We start from the raw sequence: 21,773 nt of genomic DNA on the forward strand, positions 1-21,773 counted from the left end.
TGTTTATTTCTTGGAAAACCCTAATTAATAAACCCACAAGAGTCTCATGTTCCACCAGTGTCCTCAAAATAGATCCAAACTCCTTGGTATATCATTCATGGCCCTTTCTCTGGCTTCTGCTGATCCCTCTCCAGCTTCATCTCTTACCACAGTTTTCTGTACCCCCATCCATGTGGAACCAGGTGGAAGTCCATGAAATGCACCAGGATGTCTCCCCTCCAGGTTTTGAGTGCATTTTTCTTCCTTCCCAGTTGTTCCAGACAACCCCCTCCATGCACACATATGCATGCACACACACACACACAACATACACTTTGCATGACTGCAAGGCTAGCTCTTTACCTTTCAAGTGTCTGCCTATATAGCATGGACCAGGAACCCTTCTCAAATGTGGCCATATCATTCTGAGCATATCCCTACCACAGTCCTTACTGTGCTGTATTTATTTATTGTGTGTGTGTGTGTGTGTGTGTGTGTGTGTGTGTGTGTGACAGACTCTCACTCTGTTGCCCAGGCTGGAGTGCAATGGTGCTATATCTGCTCACTGCAACCTCTGCCTCCTGGGCTCAAGCAATTCTCCTGCTCAGCCTACCAAGTAGTTGGGATTACAGGTACCCACCACCACACCTGGCTCATTTTTGTATTTTTAGTAGAGGCAGGGTTTCACCATGTTGGCCAGGCTGGTTTTCAACTTCTGACCTCAAATGATCTGCCCACATCGGCCTCCCCAAGTGCTGGGATTACAAGTGTGAGCCACCACACCTGGCCTATTGTGCTATATTTTAACTGACCACTTGTGTGTATGAATTCTCCAACTCCTTGAGGGAAAGGACTATGCTTTATTGGTTACTGCATCTCCAGAACAGTGGTTCACCCATAATATATGCTCAATAATTATTTGTAGAGTAAATGATCAAAGTTCGAACAATCCTAGATCACAGTCCTCAACCAATTATTGGCTTTGTTTAGGAATTGTCAAGTAAAATCTGAAAGAAACAATACATGGAGCCACTTCTCTCACCACTCAGACCACTAAGGGTATATGAGCTCCAAAGCTAGAGGTGATAATGATACAGCTGTCCTCCACCCCTCATTTGCGCTTGTGCATGTCCCAACCATGCAGATCTAGGGGGGCACTGTAAGCTAGGAAGCTGAGCAAGGAGACAAAAAGCCAGAGGGAAGAGAATCAGGAAGCAGCACTACTTCTGACAGGCATTTCAAGGTATATTGACCCTGAGAATTCACTATTCCTTAAGAACTTGAAGTTTTTTAAAAAACATGGCTTTAATTACCGCCCCTTCTGATCACCATCAAAGTTAATATTCCCAAGCTCCTTACTGACTGCTGCCTCTGAAGTTACTTGTTCTTTCTAGACCTTAGTTCCCTTATCAGTTAAATCAACCATAACATACAACTCAGTGCTACTTGAGGAATAACTGAGACCATGTATTAGAAAGTACTTAACACAGTGCCTGACATATGCTGAGTTATGATACAATAAAAGCAAGTTATTAATATTATCAGCATTATTATTGTCAATCAGGATTGCAAACATAAGTACATATAAAAGCAAGCTGCAGTTCACTAGTCAAGCATGAGATGAAAAGTTTTACTGGGCCTCAGCCCCTGAAAATCTAAACACCTAAATTTAATATGAGGGAACTTAGCTTGCCACGCCATGAACACAGCAACCTGACAATGAGAAACCTATTTTGGATGTAGCCCCAGGGAAACTTCTTCCTATACTTACATTAAATATCAGTACCTCTAAGAAATAAAATGACTCAAAACTAATCTACACTAAAACAGAAGAAGAAAAAAATTAATTAATTAAGGCTGGGCACAGTTACTCACACCTGTGATCTTAGCACTTTGGGAGGTCAAGGCTGGCAGATCACTTGAGCTCAGGAGTTCAAGACCAGCAGTCTGGGCAACATAGTGAAATCCTGTCTCAAAAAAAGAAACATTAGCCAGGCATGGTGACAGGCACCTGTGCTCCCAGCTACTTGGGGGACTGAAGCACGAGGATCACTAGAACCAGGAGGAAGAGGCTGCAGTGAGGCCAAGATCATGTCGCTGCACTCCAGCCTGGGTGACAAAGTGACACCCTGTCTCAAAAAGTTACTTAATTAACTTAAAAGGCATGTGTATGTTTAGTGCTATTGTTTTTTTTTTTTAACCTGCCCATTTATACCAATTTCTCCAAACACAGAAATACAGACACTAAAACAAACAACTTTCTGGCTACTTGCCTGATAGAAATCATTATTCACCTTAATTAACGCAATGAGTGGCTATTCTGAAGGTTGCTAATAATTCTATTTGGTACTGTAACCATTTTTAACATAAACATTTAAGACAGAATGCTAAAAATATCCTAAAGAATATATAATTGTGCTATTTTATACAGCAAAGCTATATTTTACATGGGGTGCATGCTCTTTCTCCAAATACATATGTCATCTATAATATAACCTCATTAATTTAACATCAGTTTCTAGAAATAGTGTGTCATTCAAATAATTTGCTATTCACCAACAATTGTTATTTAAAATATACGGTAATTCAAACACTATTGAATTAAAAGCACATTATTTCTGTACTTCAAACTGATGAGGTTTTCTAGTTCTCTGCAAGCACGAATACATTTTTTCATTATTCCCTTCTAGGTTGCTTCCCTCTTGCTACTAGCTGTATGATAAAAATTACAGGCTTTGATCTTAAAGTAATTTTTCTTATCATTTATATGTACTGATTCCTCATTTTATTGGTTATTAAAATTTCTCCCTTTTTTATCCTTTTCCTTCCAAACCCTACCTTTCTTCTACACTATACTTTTAGCACTGGCATAAGGACAGCTCCAGATACTCATCTTGTCCACGGCCTGCAGAATTCAGCCCCCAGGGAGCCAGAACAGAGCTACATGTGTCCGGAGGGCAGGATCTTACTAAACTGGCTCTTACCCTTCCACCACCACCACCCAGTCTGCCTCCCTATTTCCCATTTTTCTATCTAACTGTTACTCTGTTTCACAATGCCATGAGATGTCTCATACTCAGTATTTACCCCTATGGTCCCCTCCACTTCAACACATCCACACCCACTCCCTTACTGAGCAAGCTATATATCAGTAAGAGACCATCAACTTTGACCCTGACACTGAATCATGTATTTTTCCAAAGGATTTGCTGGCAGAAAATGGAATGGGGGAGAAAAAAATTGTTTCCATTTTTAAAAGATCCCAGAAAGATAATCCTACCTTTCCCAAGATTTGGAGGAAAAGGGCTTCCAAACTCCTGCTGCTTTGGCTTTAAAGTGTGTGACCCTGACATGCCTCCAGCCTGGGCGACCTGGAATCGTGGCTTCCCATTGGTGAGCATTTGTTGCCTGGGGCTTAGGGCAGGCAGATGGATGGGGCTCTCAGCCACGTTGTTCTGAGGAGCCATCCCTCCTCCTGAGGGCATCTTGAGATTGAGGTTGTTAGCAAGGCTTCCCATAATGGGGCTCGATGTGCTGCCACAGGGTGAGGGACCAGGAGTCCCGGAGTGGGCTCGGATGGCAGGAATGTGGTGGCCACTGACCATCCCAGGCCCCTGTGGGGTTCCTGATGTCCGGTGGAGACTCATGCTGCATGATCTTCCGTTCATTCTGAAAAACCTGTGGCCAAGATGGTCAAATATCCAATGTCACTAATGACTCCTTTCAGGCAAAGTCCAATAAGTTATCCATGATGTGGGTTATAAGCCTGTTTAAAAAAAATAAATGCAGGCATTTTTAAAAGCAAAAATGAAAATAAGATACAGTGAGTTTTTCAACCTGTGTATCATTCATATCAGCAAGAAAAGAAGCACTCATAGCAAGATGGCCTTTTATGTAGAACAGGGTCCTCAAATACATGGCTCATTGGCAGGCACTCTCCCCTTCCGCATTCATGGTGGACATGGATTATGGATCACTGCATTGTTTTGTTTGCCACTGAGCCCTTCTCAATACAGTGCTCTTGGCAACTACAACAATCTTCTGGTGCCAGCTTGCAAAACAAAACTGATTTTGCTCCCTAGAGGATCTGTCCATACTAGTTCACTTTTGCTACAGCAGGTATTGGGAAACCCAAAAGCACCACCTACATGAGCTGTGAGACCAATGCTTCAAAGTTCCAGTAAACAAACACGAAGCAGACCTGGCATCTAAATGAGGCTATGGGGACACTAAACCATCTCTGATTTCCACCTTAAGAACTATCTCTTCACAGTCCCTAGATTCAAAAAGGATAAACACCTAGGCCTGGGAATACCATAAGGTTTTCATATATCCATATATTCAAATATTCATGGCAGCATTAGAGTCTATGTTCCATACTGATCCTGAGTTATAGGGAGGGGAAAAGAATCAACACCACAATACTATTACCTTCTACTAAAATCCTAGAAAAGAGAAGGGCTGTGCAAAATGCCTTACAGGGAGAATAAGGAGAGAATGTCCTTTCTAAAAGTGACCTGTCCAGTATGAACATGATGCATGACTTTCAGTAAATCTACCATAGTTTCATAAAGCTTCCTAACATTAAGGAAGCAGAATGAGAACCAAGAGAAGTACTGACATGATCGCAGGACATCATGATACACCCATGTGATCATGATCGGTTGTAAATCACTAAGGAAGGCCCTTCCCTCCCTTGACCAATAGCTCCCCAAAATGTATGCAATGAAGTGGCAAAGTGCCATGGTTGTGCCACTAGGCCAAATATATTATAGACACTGTCACAATCAGTCTTTTAGAGATGACAGTCATGGAAACAAGCCAAAGCTGAACAAACACAGGAAATAAGGACTGAGTACAAACCAGGAATGACCAGATATCCTCAAGTGGATGATTCCTACTTTTTTCTGTACAATCCACACAAAGTGTTGAACAAACATTTTTCAAGTTAACTTCCAAATAAATGACTCCATAAATAATAAAGAAAAGGCTATCAAGGAGAAAAAATCTTTTGTGAAAAGTTTATTTTTCTTTTCATTTTTAGAACATCAAAAATATCTAATTTTAACTCATAGTGAGCTATGCCTTCTGCAAAGTTTGCTGTGTGTGCCTATGTTGAGGAAATTCAAAAGTAATTAACAATATAAAATTTAGAATGTTTTCTTCATTCTTACCAATTCTTTATTTTCACTAAGAATTCCATCAGTTTGTGACATAATACTGTCTTGCCATCTAGTTAGGGGAAACATTCAACCATATTCCTCTAAGTCGGGTCTCACTCCTACCCTCTCCTCCCATGAGAACAAAGCAGGAGTGACAAGAAAACCTCAATTCTTACATTGAAAAAATTCCAGTGCTTTTTATGTTATGTTTATGTAGGAGAACTTTTGTGTGTCATCAGTCAGTCTGTTGATCCATTCATTGGTAGATCATGAGTAATGGTCATTTAATGTCTCTGTACTATGCCAGATAAAATTGGCCATCTATTTTCCTCTCATTGATAAAATAGTGTTTTCTGAGCACTCTGAACCTTACAGAAGAAAGCACTTATTCAGCAGCAAATCCCCAAAAAAGGCAAAAGAGATATGTAATATTGGCAATTTTTCAGAAATAAAGAATTGTTCAACATGACTGGAAATATGAGTCAGTAAGACCATGGTCCAAGTGACAAGTGTCTGCAGATTTGCAGACTGTGCCCATTTCCAGGTTTTTAAAAATAAGGGAGTCATTTTTTTTGGCAGAAAGATCATATACAAGCAGGAATTCTCATCCAAAATCTGGATAAAAACATATAAGGAGATACTTAGCATTAGGCATGATCATTAAGAAGGTGAGTTTGCAAGAAGGAAAAATAATTAGAGCACTGAGAACTTAATTATCAGACATTCACACTTGCCTGTCTTAGACTGAATATTTATTTGATTTATTTTTTATAAACTGCACTCCTGTTTTAAATAGTTTTAGGTTGAAAGTAAAAACAACAACAAAATGTACTTAAATTTTATTACTAAGAAAGCAACAGCCAGAAGGTAAAGTGATTAATACCATAAAGAAAAAACCCAATAGGTCAATCGCATGGGGGCTGAGCAAATCCAGCCTCAAGACAAAAATAAAAGAAACTAAACATGAAAATATGCCTAATATTCCAGTTTTCACATTAATTATGCCACAGATTTCTCAAACATTGGATATCAAAATGTAAAAATAAATTTCATCTATTTGTATGGTAATATTTTGTATACTTTTTAGCTAGGCCATATGATCAAGATATAATTCTAAGTCCACTTGGTAACAAAAAAAGGGATAAACTGCTATTGTAACTTTTAAGAAAGACCCTCATAAAATCAGAGTCAAATAGCACTCAGAAAGTCAAGATACCTGAGGTTCTACTTCTGACAAATCATTTATAACTTCTCTGGACTAACAGTTTTTCCATCCATAAAAGTTGAGGAGTTCGGATGTATTCACTATGGTCTCTTGAAATTCTGTTATGCCAGGCAATTTAGAAAAGAAAGACTATCAAGAACACCCATTTGCTATAATCAGTAGTAAACATGTAGATTTTAAACCTATGGCATTTAAATCTGGAGGGTAGGCAAAGAAAGAAAAATAATAGCATTCTCTACCACCCCCATCAAAGTACGAGCTGATAGGCGCACCCATCAGCAATGTGTCAATGCACAATACTAACTATAACCATGAAGAATAAATTTTAACATTACATTTACACTTTGCCAAAAAGGCAAAATCACAGCTAATCAGTGTCTGAAACTTAACTGGCAGGAGTCCACTGGAAGAGCACCTTTCTAGTTAAAAATCCAATCACATTATTCTAGTCAGCATTTTCTCCTCTGTTCTCCATCCAACTACTTACTCTACCCTAGGCTACCAATAACAAAGACAAAAGAAAGAAGAAAAAGAAAAAGCAAGGAATACCCAGAGGTAGAGATTTAGGACATTTTGGATCTGACACAGTGACATAGTTAAGAGTTTTAATACTACATTGGTTCCTACAATAAAAATGTTCATTCTGCTAATATGAGTCAACATCAAAGTTAGTAAATCCTTCCTTTTGACCACGTTCAAACTCTTAGAACACACTTCTGTAAATCAGGTCAGAGAAGAAATTACTTAACCCCTAAGGAAACTAAGGCACAAAACCACTTAGCAGTTCCCCTAGTTTTCTGAAAAAGCATGACTTTAATCAAAATATAAAATCATGACTCTACCTTCTACCCAAGGCTCCAGGCACTGCTCGTCATGGATTAAAAGATTAAACAAACGACAAGCAATGTTAACTCATCCATTCCAGAAAATTTCAAAAACACGACTTCTATAATGCCTATTTACAGCCAAAGGCCCTTTCTTAGTAAATATCATTAATAGACTCATCTAGAGTCATAATTCATCAGATGAGCCAGTTAATTATTAATTTTCATACATCATTTCATTTCCTTAGGCTACATTTAGCCTTTGTTACATTTTCCATTTCTTATGCCACAAGCACTTCTAACTGTGCATACAAAACCTGATAATGAGGCACAAAATACTGGCCAGCAAACAAACTGCTTCTGAGTCTACTTCTTATATATCTGTCTAAGCCATCTACAATAAGAGTTTTTATTGGTTCTTTTTATTTTTTCCCTTCAGGTTCATGACTGTATAATTTCATTAATGCCGCCTTTTCAACATCGCTGCCTTAATTGTTAATAGGCCTCTACTATTCCCATGGGCTTCTCTTGTTACAGCTTTTGTAGCCAGAAGAATATAGAAATGAAAAGCCTATTGATAGATAATATAAGTTATTCTCATGCACGGCTGCAGTGTGAAGCACATTTTGCAATTCAATCAAGGACAGATAGAGCTGAATGTTCTTAGATCCTAGGAGTTCATTTAAATAAGCAGAATGTACCTTGTCCTAACACAGGTGACTGACTCCTCAGAAAAGATTGTATAAACAAAAACCAATCATGTAAGTCATTTTATTGGCAACAATATAAACACAGCTATATTAGATGTCACCTATAAATCAAAATTATTCTTGTCTGCAATTTTAACAAGAGGAAAGTGCAAACATGTGGCTGTGAAACTAGAGGATATTATAGAGGAAATATATTGGATGTGTACAATATTATTTCTCCAAACTAAAACTGAAGGGTACTATATTATGATATGGTAACCCATAACAAGGTAGAGTTTGATCATTTCTGTGGTTCCACAACTTTATTCAGTGAAACTGACAAATTCATAGAATTTACAACAGAAGTTACATAGAAACAGAGCTGAGATAATTCCTCATTATTGAAAGTTGGAGCAGAAAGTTAGGAAGGTTATGTCTAATAACTAGCACGTATAGACCTATTCCCTTGGGCACTCCCAAATCCTAACGTTGGTAATTCTGAGAATATGAATACATTTATTCTGAACACTGAGATGTACAAATGTTATTTAAGCAATATAATCGCCAATAAGATGAAATAAAAGAGGTTTCATTTCTGAGTTATTCCAATTGAAAAATATGAAGGCAAATTAATGTCCTCTGCAGAGATTCTTCAAGACTATTCTTCCAAAGACCACTCAGAAAAGACAATGCAATGAAAATGAGGGACCTCACCTAATAGAAACACTGACTTTGTTTTATCTGTGAATTCAAACCCTTTGCTATCTATATCTAATTAGAGATAGACATATTTCACCTTTTCATTTTTATATTTTATAAAATTTTCTCAAAAATTAAAATAATCTTTCCTAAGTTTCTAGAGTGAAAGGACTGCTGGCCATGTCACTTTAAATTTAAATTAATGGCTATCACATTCAAAATATGGGTGGTAAATATGAACAGGACACAGAGGAAAGAAAGCAGAGAAAAGGAAAGGGAGTAGGAAAAAAAGGAATAACCACATCCAATTCAGGAATTTATTCCTCCTAGTCAATCCTCATTTAAAAATCAGAAGTAGCATTAAGAACCTTCCACACAATGATAGTGGCTACAGATTGCTGGAGGAAATTCAGGGCCTTCAGGAATAGACTGCTGGAGGGCAATATTAAAAGTTCAATAACCTCTCTTAGAATCCCACTCTTCAGTGCATATATATAACTTTTATGTCCTCCTGGTTTACTAAATGTCACAGCTTTTAGTAGCAATTACTTAGAAGTGTTTCATTTACTTTGCCTCAGTCATTAACTCAACAATGAGTAGAGAAAGGTCTAGAGAGCCATGGTCCTACCAAAAATGGCAAGGGAGAAGAGGATAATTAAAGATTTTCTTGGTCAGCTATAAGAAATCACACAAAATGCAAATGAACTTGGAACCAAAAAGATTTTGAAGACAAACATAGTAAGTTCAGAAAGTTCCACACCTTGGGCCCATAAGGCTATAAGTTCCTACATCTACGTTTAATGAAGTATTCATTTTAAAGTAGTGTTTTTCAAACTGGATTGCAATTCATTGGTGGTCGATGAGATTAATTATTCAACAGAGAAAGCATTTTTAAATGAAATAGGACTAGTAGAATCAAATAGAAGCTATTGGAGTACATCAAATGCATTAGTGGTCAAGTATTTGTTTATTAGTTATTTGTGGGTGTATCTATCTGCCCATTTGTATGCATATATGTCTTCTGGGTAAGATAAAAAATATACTGTAAGGTGAGTCACAGTCAAAACAAAATAAAAGTCACTGTTGAAAAGCATTTTGACTAACTGCCTACCCAAGAACTTACAAAGAACATCTGCAGGTATAGACAGAGTTGAACAGTCGAAGTAAAATAAATGAAAAAATATAGCTGGAATGAAGAACAGAAAGGATCTAAAGGTTCTATGTTTTTGGCTTTATGAAACATAAGGATTAAATGATATAAAGCTGCATTCCTGCCACTGCTATCTTTCGCTGTGCAATAAATATCAATTGATCAATTGCACTCAATTAGTAACAACTGATCAACCAACTGACAGAATCAGTATTAAAATTACTGACAATTTTGGATCTTCTTCACAGCAGGGGATAGATAACTTTCCCTGGAATCAGACCCCCCTCTTACATTGCTAAAGTGGGTAAAGTTTAAATTAACACACAATGTCTTTAAGAACTGAGTCTTTCAAAATGTGTTCTTAATATGAGTTAGCCATCAGATTCTGGAAAGAGGAATTTGAGATGGAAAAATGAACACATTCCCTATGATGTCACTGCTGAATTAATTACCTGAATTGCAAAAAGTGAATAGCACATGGCCAGGGTTTGGGACACAAAAGCTTCTTCTTCAGAAATATAAAATAAATGGCTGGAGATTTTTCCTTTTGAGGAAAAAAAAAAAAGCCCATCCTCGCACAAGAGGGTACATATGAAATAAAATGTGGCAAATGAAAAGACCATTCATTATCCTTTAGACTGTATAACTAACTACTCAGTCCACATGACTCGGTATTCTCAAGGCTAAAAATCACAATACTTTAAAAAGGGTAACATCTACCTGTGGAAGATTCTAGAAATAAAATGTATCACTCCTTAAACCCTAATATTTAGGCATCTTATTGTGCCCCCATCACACATTAACTGAGCAATTTTTTTCCTTCAACATAGTTATTGCTTAAAAGTGACCAATGTAACTATTTCTGGCTGTTGGTAGACAGTAGTTTTACACAAGTTAAATTATGTCCACTGACATCACTGCGGAAGTATGAATGTCCACAACAATGACTAGGCCCTTAACCAACATGACAACATATTTATTAAAAAGATTTTTTGAAAACCTCCATGAATGACTCAGCCAAGTTACAGACAGAAGTGGAATCTATCAGTCATGCTGAAAAGGTTGGGAAAACATTAATCCATTTCTTCACACACAAGAATAACAAGAATTCATAACTAGCCCTGGCATCTGGTTGGTTTTCTGTGTACAATATTCCCCTCACCTATAAAACACATTTGATGGAGCTGGCTCAGAACTTTAGAAATCACTGGTATTCAGAAAGTCTGATCTCTTTATCATGGAGCATAGGACAGGATCTGATCTTGCACTGTGATGCTATCTGCCCATCTGTAGTTCAGCAAAGCTTGCTGCGCCTGAAGGAACGCGCAGTCATTCTTGTTCCTAGCTTTGAAGAGATCACATCAGACAAGGATGGCCCCACCAGCTGTCCTTGACTCAGGTATGCCCTCAGCTACTGAGAACCTCATGATTCAAGTTTTACAAATTCCTTGATTTTCTTCCCAAAGTGCAACGTGATTGGATCCTTGTTTCCATTCATTCTACACACTGCCTTAGAGTCCACCTTGATGGTCTTTCCCCTCCTCCTTTTCTTTTCCCTCAAATCCAGATCCTACTCACCCTCTAGGCCCACCCCAAATATCCACTTTAGGCCCTCCTTGATCCTTTTATAGTATCTACAAATCTGACCTGCAAAATGGGGATAATGCCGCTACTGTGCATAGTTCGTAACATTACAGAATAATGGGCCAGGCATGGTGGCTTACGCCTGTAATCCCAGCACTTTGGGAGGCCAAGGCAGATGGATCACCTGAGGTCAGGAGTTTAAGACCAGCCTGACCAACATGGTGAAACCCTATCTTTACTAAAAATACAAAATTAGCCAGGCATGGTGACACACGCCTGTAATCCCAGCTACTCAGGAGGCTGCGGCAGCAGAATCGCTTGAACCCAGAAGGCGGAGGTTGCAGTGGACCAAGATAGCACCATTGCACTCCAGCCTGGGCAACAAGAGCAAAACTCTGTCTCAAAAAAATTACAGAATAATAAATGAGAAGGCATATGACATGCTTAGCACACTGTTCAGTACATAAAAGGACCCAATAAATGTTATTTTACTCTACGTGCCTCTCTTTAAACATTCGTAACTTTCTACACTGCATTACAGTTATTTACCTATGTTTCATTTCTAATTTATTCTAAAATTAGAATAAATTCTAATTTTATTAAATTTGGGGTTATAGCTAATCTTTGAACTTTCCCCAGCCCTTACATGTACATAGATTTTTTTTAATACTATACCTACCTATTTATATTTTTCACAATATATTCTATGTTACATCTACATATTCACATATATTTATTCCATTTATATTATTCATTTTATACTGATCATTCATACTGAGAAATACGGCATAAGTGAAATAAATATATAATTATAACCCATATCTATAAAGTATTGCCTGAATAAATAAAATGTAAGTGAAGTGTGACCATAATCATGCATCCCATGACTTGTGGAACCAGTTTAATTACAGTTCCATGTTTCCTAGTTTATTCCTTTCTCTGCTAGGAAAAAGTAGCACAGAAATTCTACTCTACTATTCTGGGTAGGCATGTTATTCTGCCTTTATCTTGGCCTACTGGTGAACAATGAAAACTCCCAGCTAAAAGTTGTGAATGAACAGTTTAGTACTGAAACCAGGCACTTATGGTTTTTTTTTATTATGGGGACTGCTGGCCCTCACGGAGGGACTGTGAAATATACTCTGGGTTGTCTTAGCGGAAGGAACTCCTCTGGATTTTCCTGCTCACCTACCCCGGTGTCACATTAGACATTTCACTTGTGTCTGTTTAGTCTTCCTAACCAGACTGTCATCAGAATATAAATATGGCTTCAGTTTGGTTAGTGTTTTTCCTTAATTCTATCACATTAAGTAATGCCTCACTAACTAATTTCTGTAAGCCAGACTGTTTCCATCATCCTTAAAGGGGAGTCCAAATTATTTGACCTACTAAAAGGTTGTTGTGTTGAGAGAAAGAAGCCAGACCCAAGAGTGCATATTAAATTATTCCATTTACATAAGATTTTTTGTAAAACAGACAAAACTAATATATCTGCTAAAAACCATGGCAGTGGTTACATTAGGCAGAGGTGCTAACTGGAATGGAGTGTGGGAGATGTTTCTGGTGTGTTGGTAATGCTCTGTTTCTTGATCTGGAGGCTAGTTATGTGGGTGTGTTCCACTTGCAAAAAATGCATCAAGCTCAAGATAAGTACGCTTTTCCATAAGGATATCCTATTTTATCTCAACAGAAAATTTGGCTTTTGTGTCAAAAAGTAAGTGGGAAACCAGGAAAACTGGGGACTTTGGCATCTTTTAATGAAACTATGTATCAATGTCATTTTGAAGGTTTTGTTATGTGTCATCTTCCTTGAATGAGAATGGCAACAGGTTTGTTTATTTTTATCATACAGATTTCCTATGTGCCTTTTTTCCCCAATCCTGATAGTCTATGAACCAACCAAACTTAGGGAAAAGTAGAACAGTTAAGTCCTGTATTTCCACCTTATTTACAATATAATAACCTCTACAGAAAATAATTACAGAAACACAGAAAATGACTTCTCCAGAGATGAGAATGTGCATGTGCTGCCACTTTCTGAGTTATCCCCTTCAAGAAGTATATCTTCTATAATCTGGGAGAACAGCAAATTAACTCTCCAACTACAAAGATCAGTAACTATAAAATGAAAGCGACAACAGTGGAAAGAATGAATGTTCTCAGGCTTAATTAACTAGCCGGAAAGAACAGTCAGGGGAAAAAAAAGGTGGAGAACACTGAGCTCTCTTCCGAAATGGCAGAAACACCACTTTCTCCTGCATAAATGAAAGCAGGGTTGATACAAAACATTATCTGGGTATTACTTAACTTCCCCTAACCCAGCCTATTTTAGCTCAGTAGGAATTTTGCCCACTATGTGGACCTTGGAGTCCATCCACCACCCCAATAAAGATTTCCTTTCTTATTTGAGGTGATGACCACTTCTTCCAAGCAAACCAACTAACCTTAGGTATTCAACCTCTGATAACATGACGACTACTAAGGACCTTCAGTGTAATTAGGGGATCAAAGAAAAGATGCTGTCCCAAACTGGCCTAAGGTGAACCAATGGGAGAAGTTAGCAGCAGTTAAATTGATGTAATCAAGGATTACTGAGTCTTCTGCGCAAAAAAAGAAAGCAATTAACAAACTACCAATAAGGAAAGGTTTTTGAAAATAGAGGGGCCGGGTGCGGTGGCTCAAGCCTGTAATCCCAGCACTTTAGGAGGCCGAGGCGGGTGGATCACGAGGTCAGGAGATCGAGACCATCTTGGTCAACATGGTGAAACCCCGTCTCTACTAAAAATACAAAAAATTAGCTGGGCATGGTTGCGCGTGCCTGTAATCCCAGCTGCTCAGGAGGCTGAGGCAGGAGAATTGCCTGAACCCAGGAGGCGGAGGTTGCGGTGAGCTGAGATCGCGCCATTGCACTCCAGCCTGGGTAACGAGCGAAACTCCGTCTCAAAAAAAAGAAAACAGAGAAAAAAATGCCCTCGACTCTTGCATTCAAAGGTAGCCTTAAAACTAGTTTGGCTCTACAGGTAACTAGTAAAAAATATATGAACACTGTAGGGCCAGGTGCGGTGGCTCACGCCTGTTAATCCCAGCACTTCGGGAGGCCGAGGCCGGTGGATCACGAGGTCAAGAGATTGAGACCATCCTGGTCAACATGGTGAAACCCCGTCTCTACTAAAAATACAAAAAAAATTAGCTGGGCATGGTGGCGCGTGCCTGTAATCCCAGCTACTCAGGAGGCTGAGGCAGGAGAATTGCCTGAACCCAGGAGGCGGAGGTTGCGGTGAGCCGAGATCGCGCCATTGCACTCCAGCCTGGGTAACAAGAGCGAAACTCCGTCTCAGAGAAAAAAAAAAGAAAGAAAGAAAGAAAGAAAAAGAAAACTGTAGTACGGTTAAAGATGATCCTCACACTTCAGTTTGTTCTCAATTGCCAAAAAAAGAAAAGAAAAGAAAAGAAAATGCATATAATGTCACATTCTGCTATCTAAATTGCTTCAAACTTTCTCAGAACGACCTTCATCATGGCGGATTCTTTTTCTGCAAACCTTTGCAGGTTGCACCTGCTTCACACAGAACCACTGGAAGCAAACTAGGAGGAGATATAAGAGAAGAAATAGGAAGGTTTAAACGAACACAAATCGATTGTGTACTGAAAAAAAAAAAGTTTAGTCTAAAAAGGGAGGTCCAGTAAGGTACAAGACAGAGGGGTAAACAGACGTCTGGCTAACTCTCAAGGTAGATTCATGACTCATCAAAGCTTTCAGAGCGGACAGAACCAGACTTTGCATTTATCTTGAGTTCGTCTTCGCGCCAAGAAATGATCTCTTAACCAGGTAACTGAGAACTTTAGGGGTTTGTCCTGGGTGTGCAACAACTGGCTGTGAGGCCTTGGGCAAAACCCCTGTCTCTGAGGCTTGGTTTCCTCACCAGTAAGTGACGCCAAGGTCCACTCTAGCTTTAACAGTCTATCCTTGAGATTCCTGGTCCCCTACTAAAGGGAACTGGTCCACTTGGGGGAGCTGCAGAATTTCTCTCTTCTCACAAACTCCAGGGCCCCGGGGCCCCAACTCTTGGGAGATGCTGAAATCCTGGAGGAAGGTGGCTCTACCAGCTCGAGGAGAGGGTACAAGAGCCCTCCTGTCTGTGAAACAGGGCCGCGCTGCAGGAGTCCTGTCTCTATGGACCCTGCTCCCTGCGATTCCGAAAGTAGCCCCTACCTCTGCCCTGGGATTTGATGCTCCCGAGATGCGAGGGCCAAGCTATTGCCAGAGCAGCCTAGCGTGGGGCTCGGGAAGGCAAACAGAGCAGGAGGTCGGAGACCGCGTTAGTCCTCCAGGTCCACCTCTCCTGCGAAGAGGAGGGCTGGAGAAGTAGGCAGAGGTGCCAGGGAGAGGCATGTGGGACAAGGCAGGAGGAGGGCAGCCCTTATCGGCTCCCTGTGTCACTAGCTTTGCTGCCGGGGTCGGACGTCCGGGCTCCAGGGCGCGGAGCTAAGGGCGGGTCCAGAGGCGGAGGCGACAGCGCCCAGCAAGGGTGCGTGCCGCTGAGACCCCGTCCCTCCCCCGCCGCCTCCGCCCCCAACCCTCGGCCCGGCCCGTGAGCAAGCGAGCTAGCAAACGCAGCAAAACAAAACAAACTAGTGCCGGCTTCCTGTTGTGCAACCAGCTCCTGAGTAAATCGGGGACCGAAAGGGCGCCGCGGCTGGGAAGCGGGGCGGCGGGACCTGCGCGCGCGGCCCGGCCCAGCCGGAGTCTAGAGCCCGAGGGAGCTACAGCTGGGCTCGCAGTCCCCGCACGTTGGCCCCCGAGCCCCGCTGAACCAGTGTCCTAACCTTCGGGTTTCCTTTCGCTTCTCGTCTCCAGAATTCGGAGGGCGCAAACGCAGAGCCAGAAAACCTTCCCCAAAGTTTCTCCCGCCAGGTAGCTAATTGAATCATCCATAGGATGACAAATCAGCCAGGGCCAAGATTTCCAGACACTTGGGTGACTTCCTTGTCCCCGAGGTGACTTGTCAGCTCCAGTGAGTAACTTGGAACTGTTGCTCGGGGCAAGGTGTGTGTCTAGGAGAGAGCCGGCAGCTCACTCACGCTTTCCAGAGAGCGACCCGGGCCGACTTCAAAATACACACAGGGTCATTTATAGGGACTGGAGCCGTGTGCAGGACAAAGTTTCTGAGACTGAGACATTTTCCAAACAGTGCTGACATTTTGTCGGGCCCCATAAAAATGTAAACGCGAGGTGACGAACCCAGCGGGGAGGGTTCATGTCTGGCTGTGTCTGCGCACTGGCGGCGTGGGAGGTTATAGTTATAGACCCGGCGGCTGCGGCTGCGGGTCGCCGGGCCGGTACCCTCAATCCGACCACCTCCCGCAACCATGGGGACACCGGCTTGGATGAGACACAGGCATAGAAAACTGCCTTCGTGAAGCTCCACAAACACGTGGAACTTTAAAAGACAACTACAGCCCCGTGTGTGCGCGAGAATTCTCACGTCAACCCGTCAATTCCCACTTCTCCAAAGTTTCCCTTCAGTGGGGACTCTGGAGTGGCGCGCCCCTTGCCCGTGCGTCCTGTAACTTGCCCTGGTTGTTTACCCCTCTGCCCCCTCTACTTGAAAAGAAAAAGCAAAAACTGTTTCTAATTGGCGAAACTTTAAAACGCTATTGCTCTTTCTGTCTTCTACACTGGGCGCTCTTCGGCCATTGACAGGAACACAGTTTGAACCTTAATTGTTGCTATCAATCTCAGTAAGCGCAGGTCTCTCAGTGACCTGTGACTGGGGCGGGGAGGGGGGGGGGCGGGGGTTGCGCATATCCCTAAACCCGCGCTAACGCCACCAGCTCAGCGTGGAAAACTATTTCTAATCCCTAGTTTGCGTCTCTGAGCTTTAACTCCCCCACACTCTCAAGTGCCCGGCTTCTCCCTGTCTCTCGCCTGTGAGCAAAGTTCCTATGGCATCCACTTACCAGGTAACCGGGATTTCCACAACAAAGCCCGGTGTGCCGGTCCCTTCCCCCAGCCAGCCAGTGCGAGTGACAGCGGGTGGCCAGCGCTGGTGAGGAGTAACTTGGGGCTCCAGCCCTTCAGCGAGCTCCGCAGGCTCTGCCTCCTTCGGAAATGAAAACCCCCATCCAAGCCGGGGGACGGAGCACGGAAACCCGGCCCAAGTGCCGTGTGTGCGCGCGCGTCTGCGAGGGCAGCGGCGACAGAGGGAGGAGGAGGCAGAGGCGGGGTGGCTGGACCCTCGGCATCAGCTCATTCTCCCCTGCTACACACATACACACGCAAATAATGTTTCTAAAAAGTTGAGTTGCGACTCTGTGCCTCGCCTGCCCTGTTCATCCTCGTCCTGGGCCAGGGGGTGCGTCTGGGGGCCGACCCCAGGTTGCTGGCTAATTGCTGCTGGCGGGTTCCGTTGGGGGAGCGCGGGTGCGACCCTGGACGGCTGGACGGCGTATAGGGGGTCCCGAGAGGGGCGGCTGGCGGCGGCACTCGGCGCCGGTGCCCGTGTGCGCCGCGGTCTGGGCTGGCCTGGCGGCGCAGTGTGGACACTGCTGCAGGGAGAGGGGAAGGGGAAAGAGGGAGGGAGGGAGGCGGCCCGGCGAGGAGTGTGGATGTGTGTGCGGCCGTGGGGGCCGGCCTGTAGCCAGCTGCTTCCTGAGTGTGAGCGCCGGAGGGGGAGGGGGAGGAGTGGGGGCGGGCTCGCTGGTCGCCTGGCTGGCCAATTCGAAGGCCCTGCTTGTGTTTCCCTCTTGACGCGTTCTCTCTCTCTCTCTCTCTCTCTCTCTCTCTCTCTCTCTCTCTCTCTCTCTCTCTCCTCTCTGTCTCTCTCTCTCTCTCTCTCTCTCTCTCTCTCTCTCTCTCTCTCTCTCTCTCCTCGTGCACCAGAAGTCGAGGAACTACAGAACAGGGTCACAGCAGAGAGACACTTCGCCTTCTTCCCGGCCTTGTTTGTTACACTGACTTTTATTTTAACAAGACAAAGTGTTAGTGTTTAGACAGGATTTGATGTCAGATAATAAACAAAAAAAAAAACCCAGTAGTAACCACGGAGAGAGAGAGTAACACGGTTTAAAATGGCAGAAGGGTGGGTTCGAAATACGGTATCCGATGCACATGACAACTTTGAAGCTGAATAGGTGAGGCACTAAGGATGCCTTTGGCATCTTTTCCAAGTATAGGCAGGGAAGAGAGGAAGGTGATGAAAGTGTTGTCAAGGTATACAATTCTGAACACAGGCTGTTAGGAATGGAGGCATATTCCCTGTGTATGTTACATTCATAAATTGGTGCTTTATCCTTATGAATTCAACTTCCTCAGCCTCATACCCCACCTGACCCACCACCCCTTCTGCTTGTGTTGATCTTGGGAATCTAGGTTTGTAATGCATACAATATGCTCCCGGTAGGCCTTTCTGCAGTCGAGAGGATTATTCACGTTCATGAATGAAATGAGTGAGGATGCCACCAGATTTTAGAATTTCATAAGTCTTTATATTCTATTCTACTGCTCCCACTCCAATATAAATTAGCAATCAGGTAGTAGATAGAAGTCTTTATCTGATAAAGATAGAAGTACTCAAGGACACAAACGACTTACCCCAGAAAACCAAACCTCAAAGACTGTTGGCAGTTTTCATTTATTGAATTTCAGTGGAAATATTACTAGGCTTGGTCTGTATCCATGATGTTAACATAACCAAAAGAAGCCTGGTTTCCACAGTACTTTTTCTTTTCTATTCCTTCTCCTCGGGACACAAACTCATCAGAATATTTATCACCAGAATATTTGTCAGAAGTGGAGGAAGATAAATTGATACGTTTAGGATACGTCATTCTGTCAATTTTACAATTTCTCTCTGTTCCTCTCTTTTAAATACAAGTATCCAAGCCCAAGATGGCAGTAGATATAAGAAAAGAAAATACTCATAAATGAAGCATGCAGCAACATCACAAAAACAAAGAAACTAAGTGGTGGAAATTGCCATGACTATTCCATTGTGGCTAGTTATTGCAACATGCCTGACATTCACCATAAAAACTCTTCCTCATTAACTCCAGCCTTCAGGAACACAGCAAGATGGGAAGACTAACCCTTTAATGCATCATGGGAACTTCTGTTCATCAGATTCTTGTGCTGTACAACAGTTCCCCAGAAGTAAGACAAGCCTGGGTGGAGGCTGCAAAAAAACCTTTCCAATGTCCCTCAAATATCATTTTAAATACAATGGTTTTGATGCATAGAATGGTATCATGGGGGTTTGCAGAAGCTTCTAAAACTTCCCAACTAATAGAAACAGCTTAGCTGGAAGAGAAAAATTATATAGTGCTACACCCAACTTTAATCAATGGCTCATGAAAATAAAACACTGGGAAAGTTATGAGTCATCAAACTGGAGATCCCCAAAATCTCTTCATTTATAGGAGCCCAAGAGTGGGAATGTCATTTTATATTTAGGTGTGATTTTCATGAGCCTCTAACATTCCTAAAATATTTACCACTAAAGGGGTATAGTGCTTTGGTTGAATTTTTTCTTTCTTTTCTTCCTTCTTTTTTTTTTTTTTTTTGGCCAAGATTCTGTAGCTCTGCAATAACAGATCTACACAATACATAAAAACATATTCCATGGGTCATAGTAAAAATGCAGTTGTTGTTGCACCAATACAACCCTGAAGTGACTCAGAATGAGATCTGTACCTCTTCTAGGCAGAAGAGGTCAGCAGCGGTGAAGGAGGGTGGTAATGAGAGACAGTGAGAAAGGAAATAATGTAGTTCTGAAATGATTCTCTCCCCTACCCACGAGCTCTCCATCATGCTTAGGAATCACACTCTGGCAACCTTTCAGTCAGATAGCTGGAACTGCAGCCCAGTCAGTATCTTCCCTCTCTAGAGACCTGTGTTGTATGTGCCTCAACCGCTGACTCAGGGCAGCTGACTCAGCAGACAGACCCTTGCTGCCAACTCCAGTCCAGTTCTCATTCATTTGAGAAATATTCAGTGAGTACATACTCTGTCCAAGTATTGGGACTAATGGAATTAACATTTGTAGGCATTGTACATGGGAGGATATTACAGAAAACTTTTTGCCCAGTGTCTCAGTTAAAGCAAACCCTCAAGAAATGGGGACTCTGCATATATTACTTCATCTAATCCTCAAAGCAGTTGTATGCGATGGCCATGAATAATCTCCTATTTAGAAGCAAGGAAGTTGAAGCTCAATAAACTATTAAAGAGAGGCAGAGGCAGAGCTAGTTATGTCAGTTTAGAAGCCCCAAATTCAATCAACATTACTGTACTAGGAAATAACTGTGCATACTCTTCGAATGTGTATAAAACATATTGCAGGTGTATAAAGTGCAAAGCATCTTGTGATCAATGTTGGATGAGTACAATGAAGTTTATAGGGAGTGTGGAGGAGGCAGGAATAATTTCCTGCAATGTGACATAGACTAGCTTGGCTGATTGAGCTGAATTTTAAAGAATGAGTAAAAAACTGATAAGCAAAGGAGACCATTTCAGGTAGAGGCACAGAAAGCGTTAAGTCCTGTGAAGCAAGCAGCTCACTCAAAGCTAGAGTACAAAATAGGAACATCCGCAGTCCAATAGCAAGGAAACACTCCTGAAGGAACATCCTAACAGCAAAGCTTCACAACTATTATTTGAGTGACTCTGAGTGCTCTGACAGTAAACCACTTACAAACTTGCAAAGAACTATGATCAGATTCCCACTGCCATGAAGTGTCCACGAAAGGAAACAAGTTTGAACCTCAAAATGCAGATAAGTTGAGTTAATAGCACTAGCCTAGCTATTAAAACACAGACACACAAACACAGTCACACTCACACACACATATTAGCTGGCAAGAGGCCAATTACGTAGAAATGCAGCGGAAAAAGTTAATGTTTGCCAACTTTAAGAAGGGGAACTAAATGTGTAAAATGGAAAATTTCCATTTAACTTTCCTGAGTGAGTAGTACAAATAGTGGAATGCAGCAAATTTCACGTTATCAGTGTGCGATATACTAAGAAAACTTAAGCTGATTTTTCTACTAATGTCTCACAAACATGTTCAGCACAGACTCTTCAATTTACATACACATCAGTGACGGCAATTTTTCAAAAAAATTCTTACTTACACCTATCACATTCACAGCATCATACCTCTTTTCCTTTCAAAATCAAAACTGTAAATCAGAGTCGAGAATGTATCATACCAAATGCAACTGAACAAAATTTGAAATATTTTACTCCATACAATATCTCTCAATCTTGTCTAATTGGTGAAATTTTTCTTCCTTTTTAATGCAAACCAAGCTGAGATGCATCTAAAATTCAGAGAAAGGGTGACAAGGTATTCCTTGATATATTACTTAGGTATACCTACAAAGAGCTTACCAAAACAAACATAAATTCATAGATATATACAATATTCTACAGACAGCCAGTTATTCTTTCACCATTTAAA

General features: G+C 41.6%; 1 protein-coding gene across 7 annotated transcripts in view; it reads right to left on the reverse strand.

The window, feature by feature from the left end:
- The window catches only part of GLIS3 (GLIS family zinc finger 3), a 496,781-nt gene extending 478,951 nt beyond the window's left edge, over positions 1-17,830 (reverse strand). For 4 of the 7 annotated variants that reach the window (XR_004744698.3, XR_013533763.1, XM_078368415.1 and 1 more), the window contains exons 1-2: positions 17,274-17,830; positions 3,260-3,745 (exon numbers count right to left, since the gene is read on the reverse strand). Coding sequence is in view for 1 of the 7 variants with exons in the window: in XM_078368403.1 (XP_078224529.1) it covers positions 3,260-3,647 (388 nt within the window). In the remaining 6 variants the exon portion in view is untranslated. The remainder of the gene's footprint in view (positions 1-3,259; positions 3,746-17,273) is intronic. The other 3 variants (XR_013533768.1, XM_078368412.1, XM_035305005.3) reach the window with 1 other exon arrangement.
- Between the last annotated feature and the right edge of the window lie 3,943 nt (positions 17,831-21,773).

This window comes from Callithrix jacchus, chromosome 1 (assembly GCF_049354715.1).
Source record: "Callithrix jacchus isolate 240 chromosome 1, calJac240_pri, whole genome shotgun sequence".
In the NCBI taxonomy this organism is placed as follows: Eukaryota; Metazoa; Chordata; class Mammalia; order Primates; family Cebidae; genus Callithrix; species Callithrix jacchus.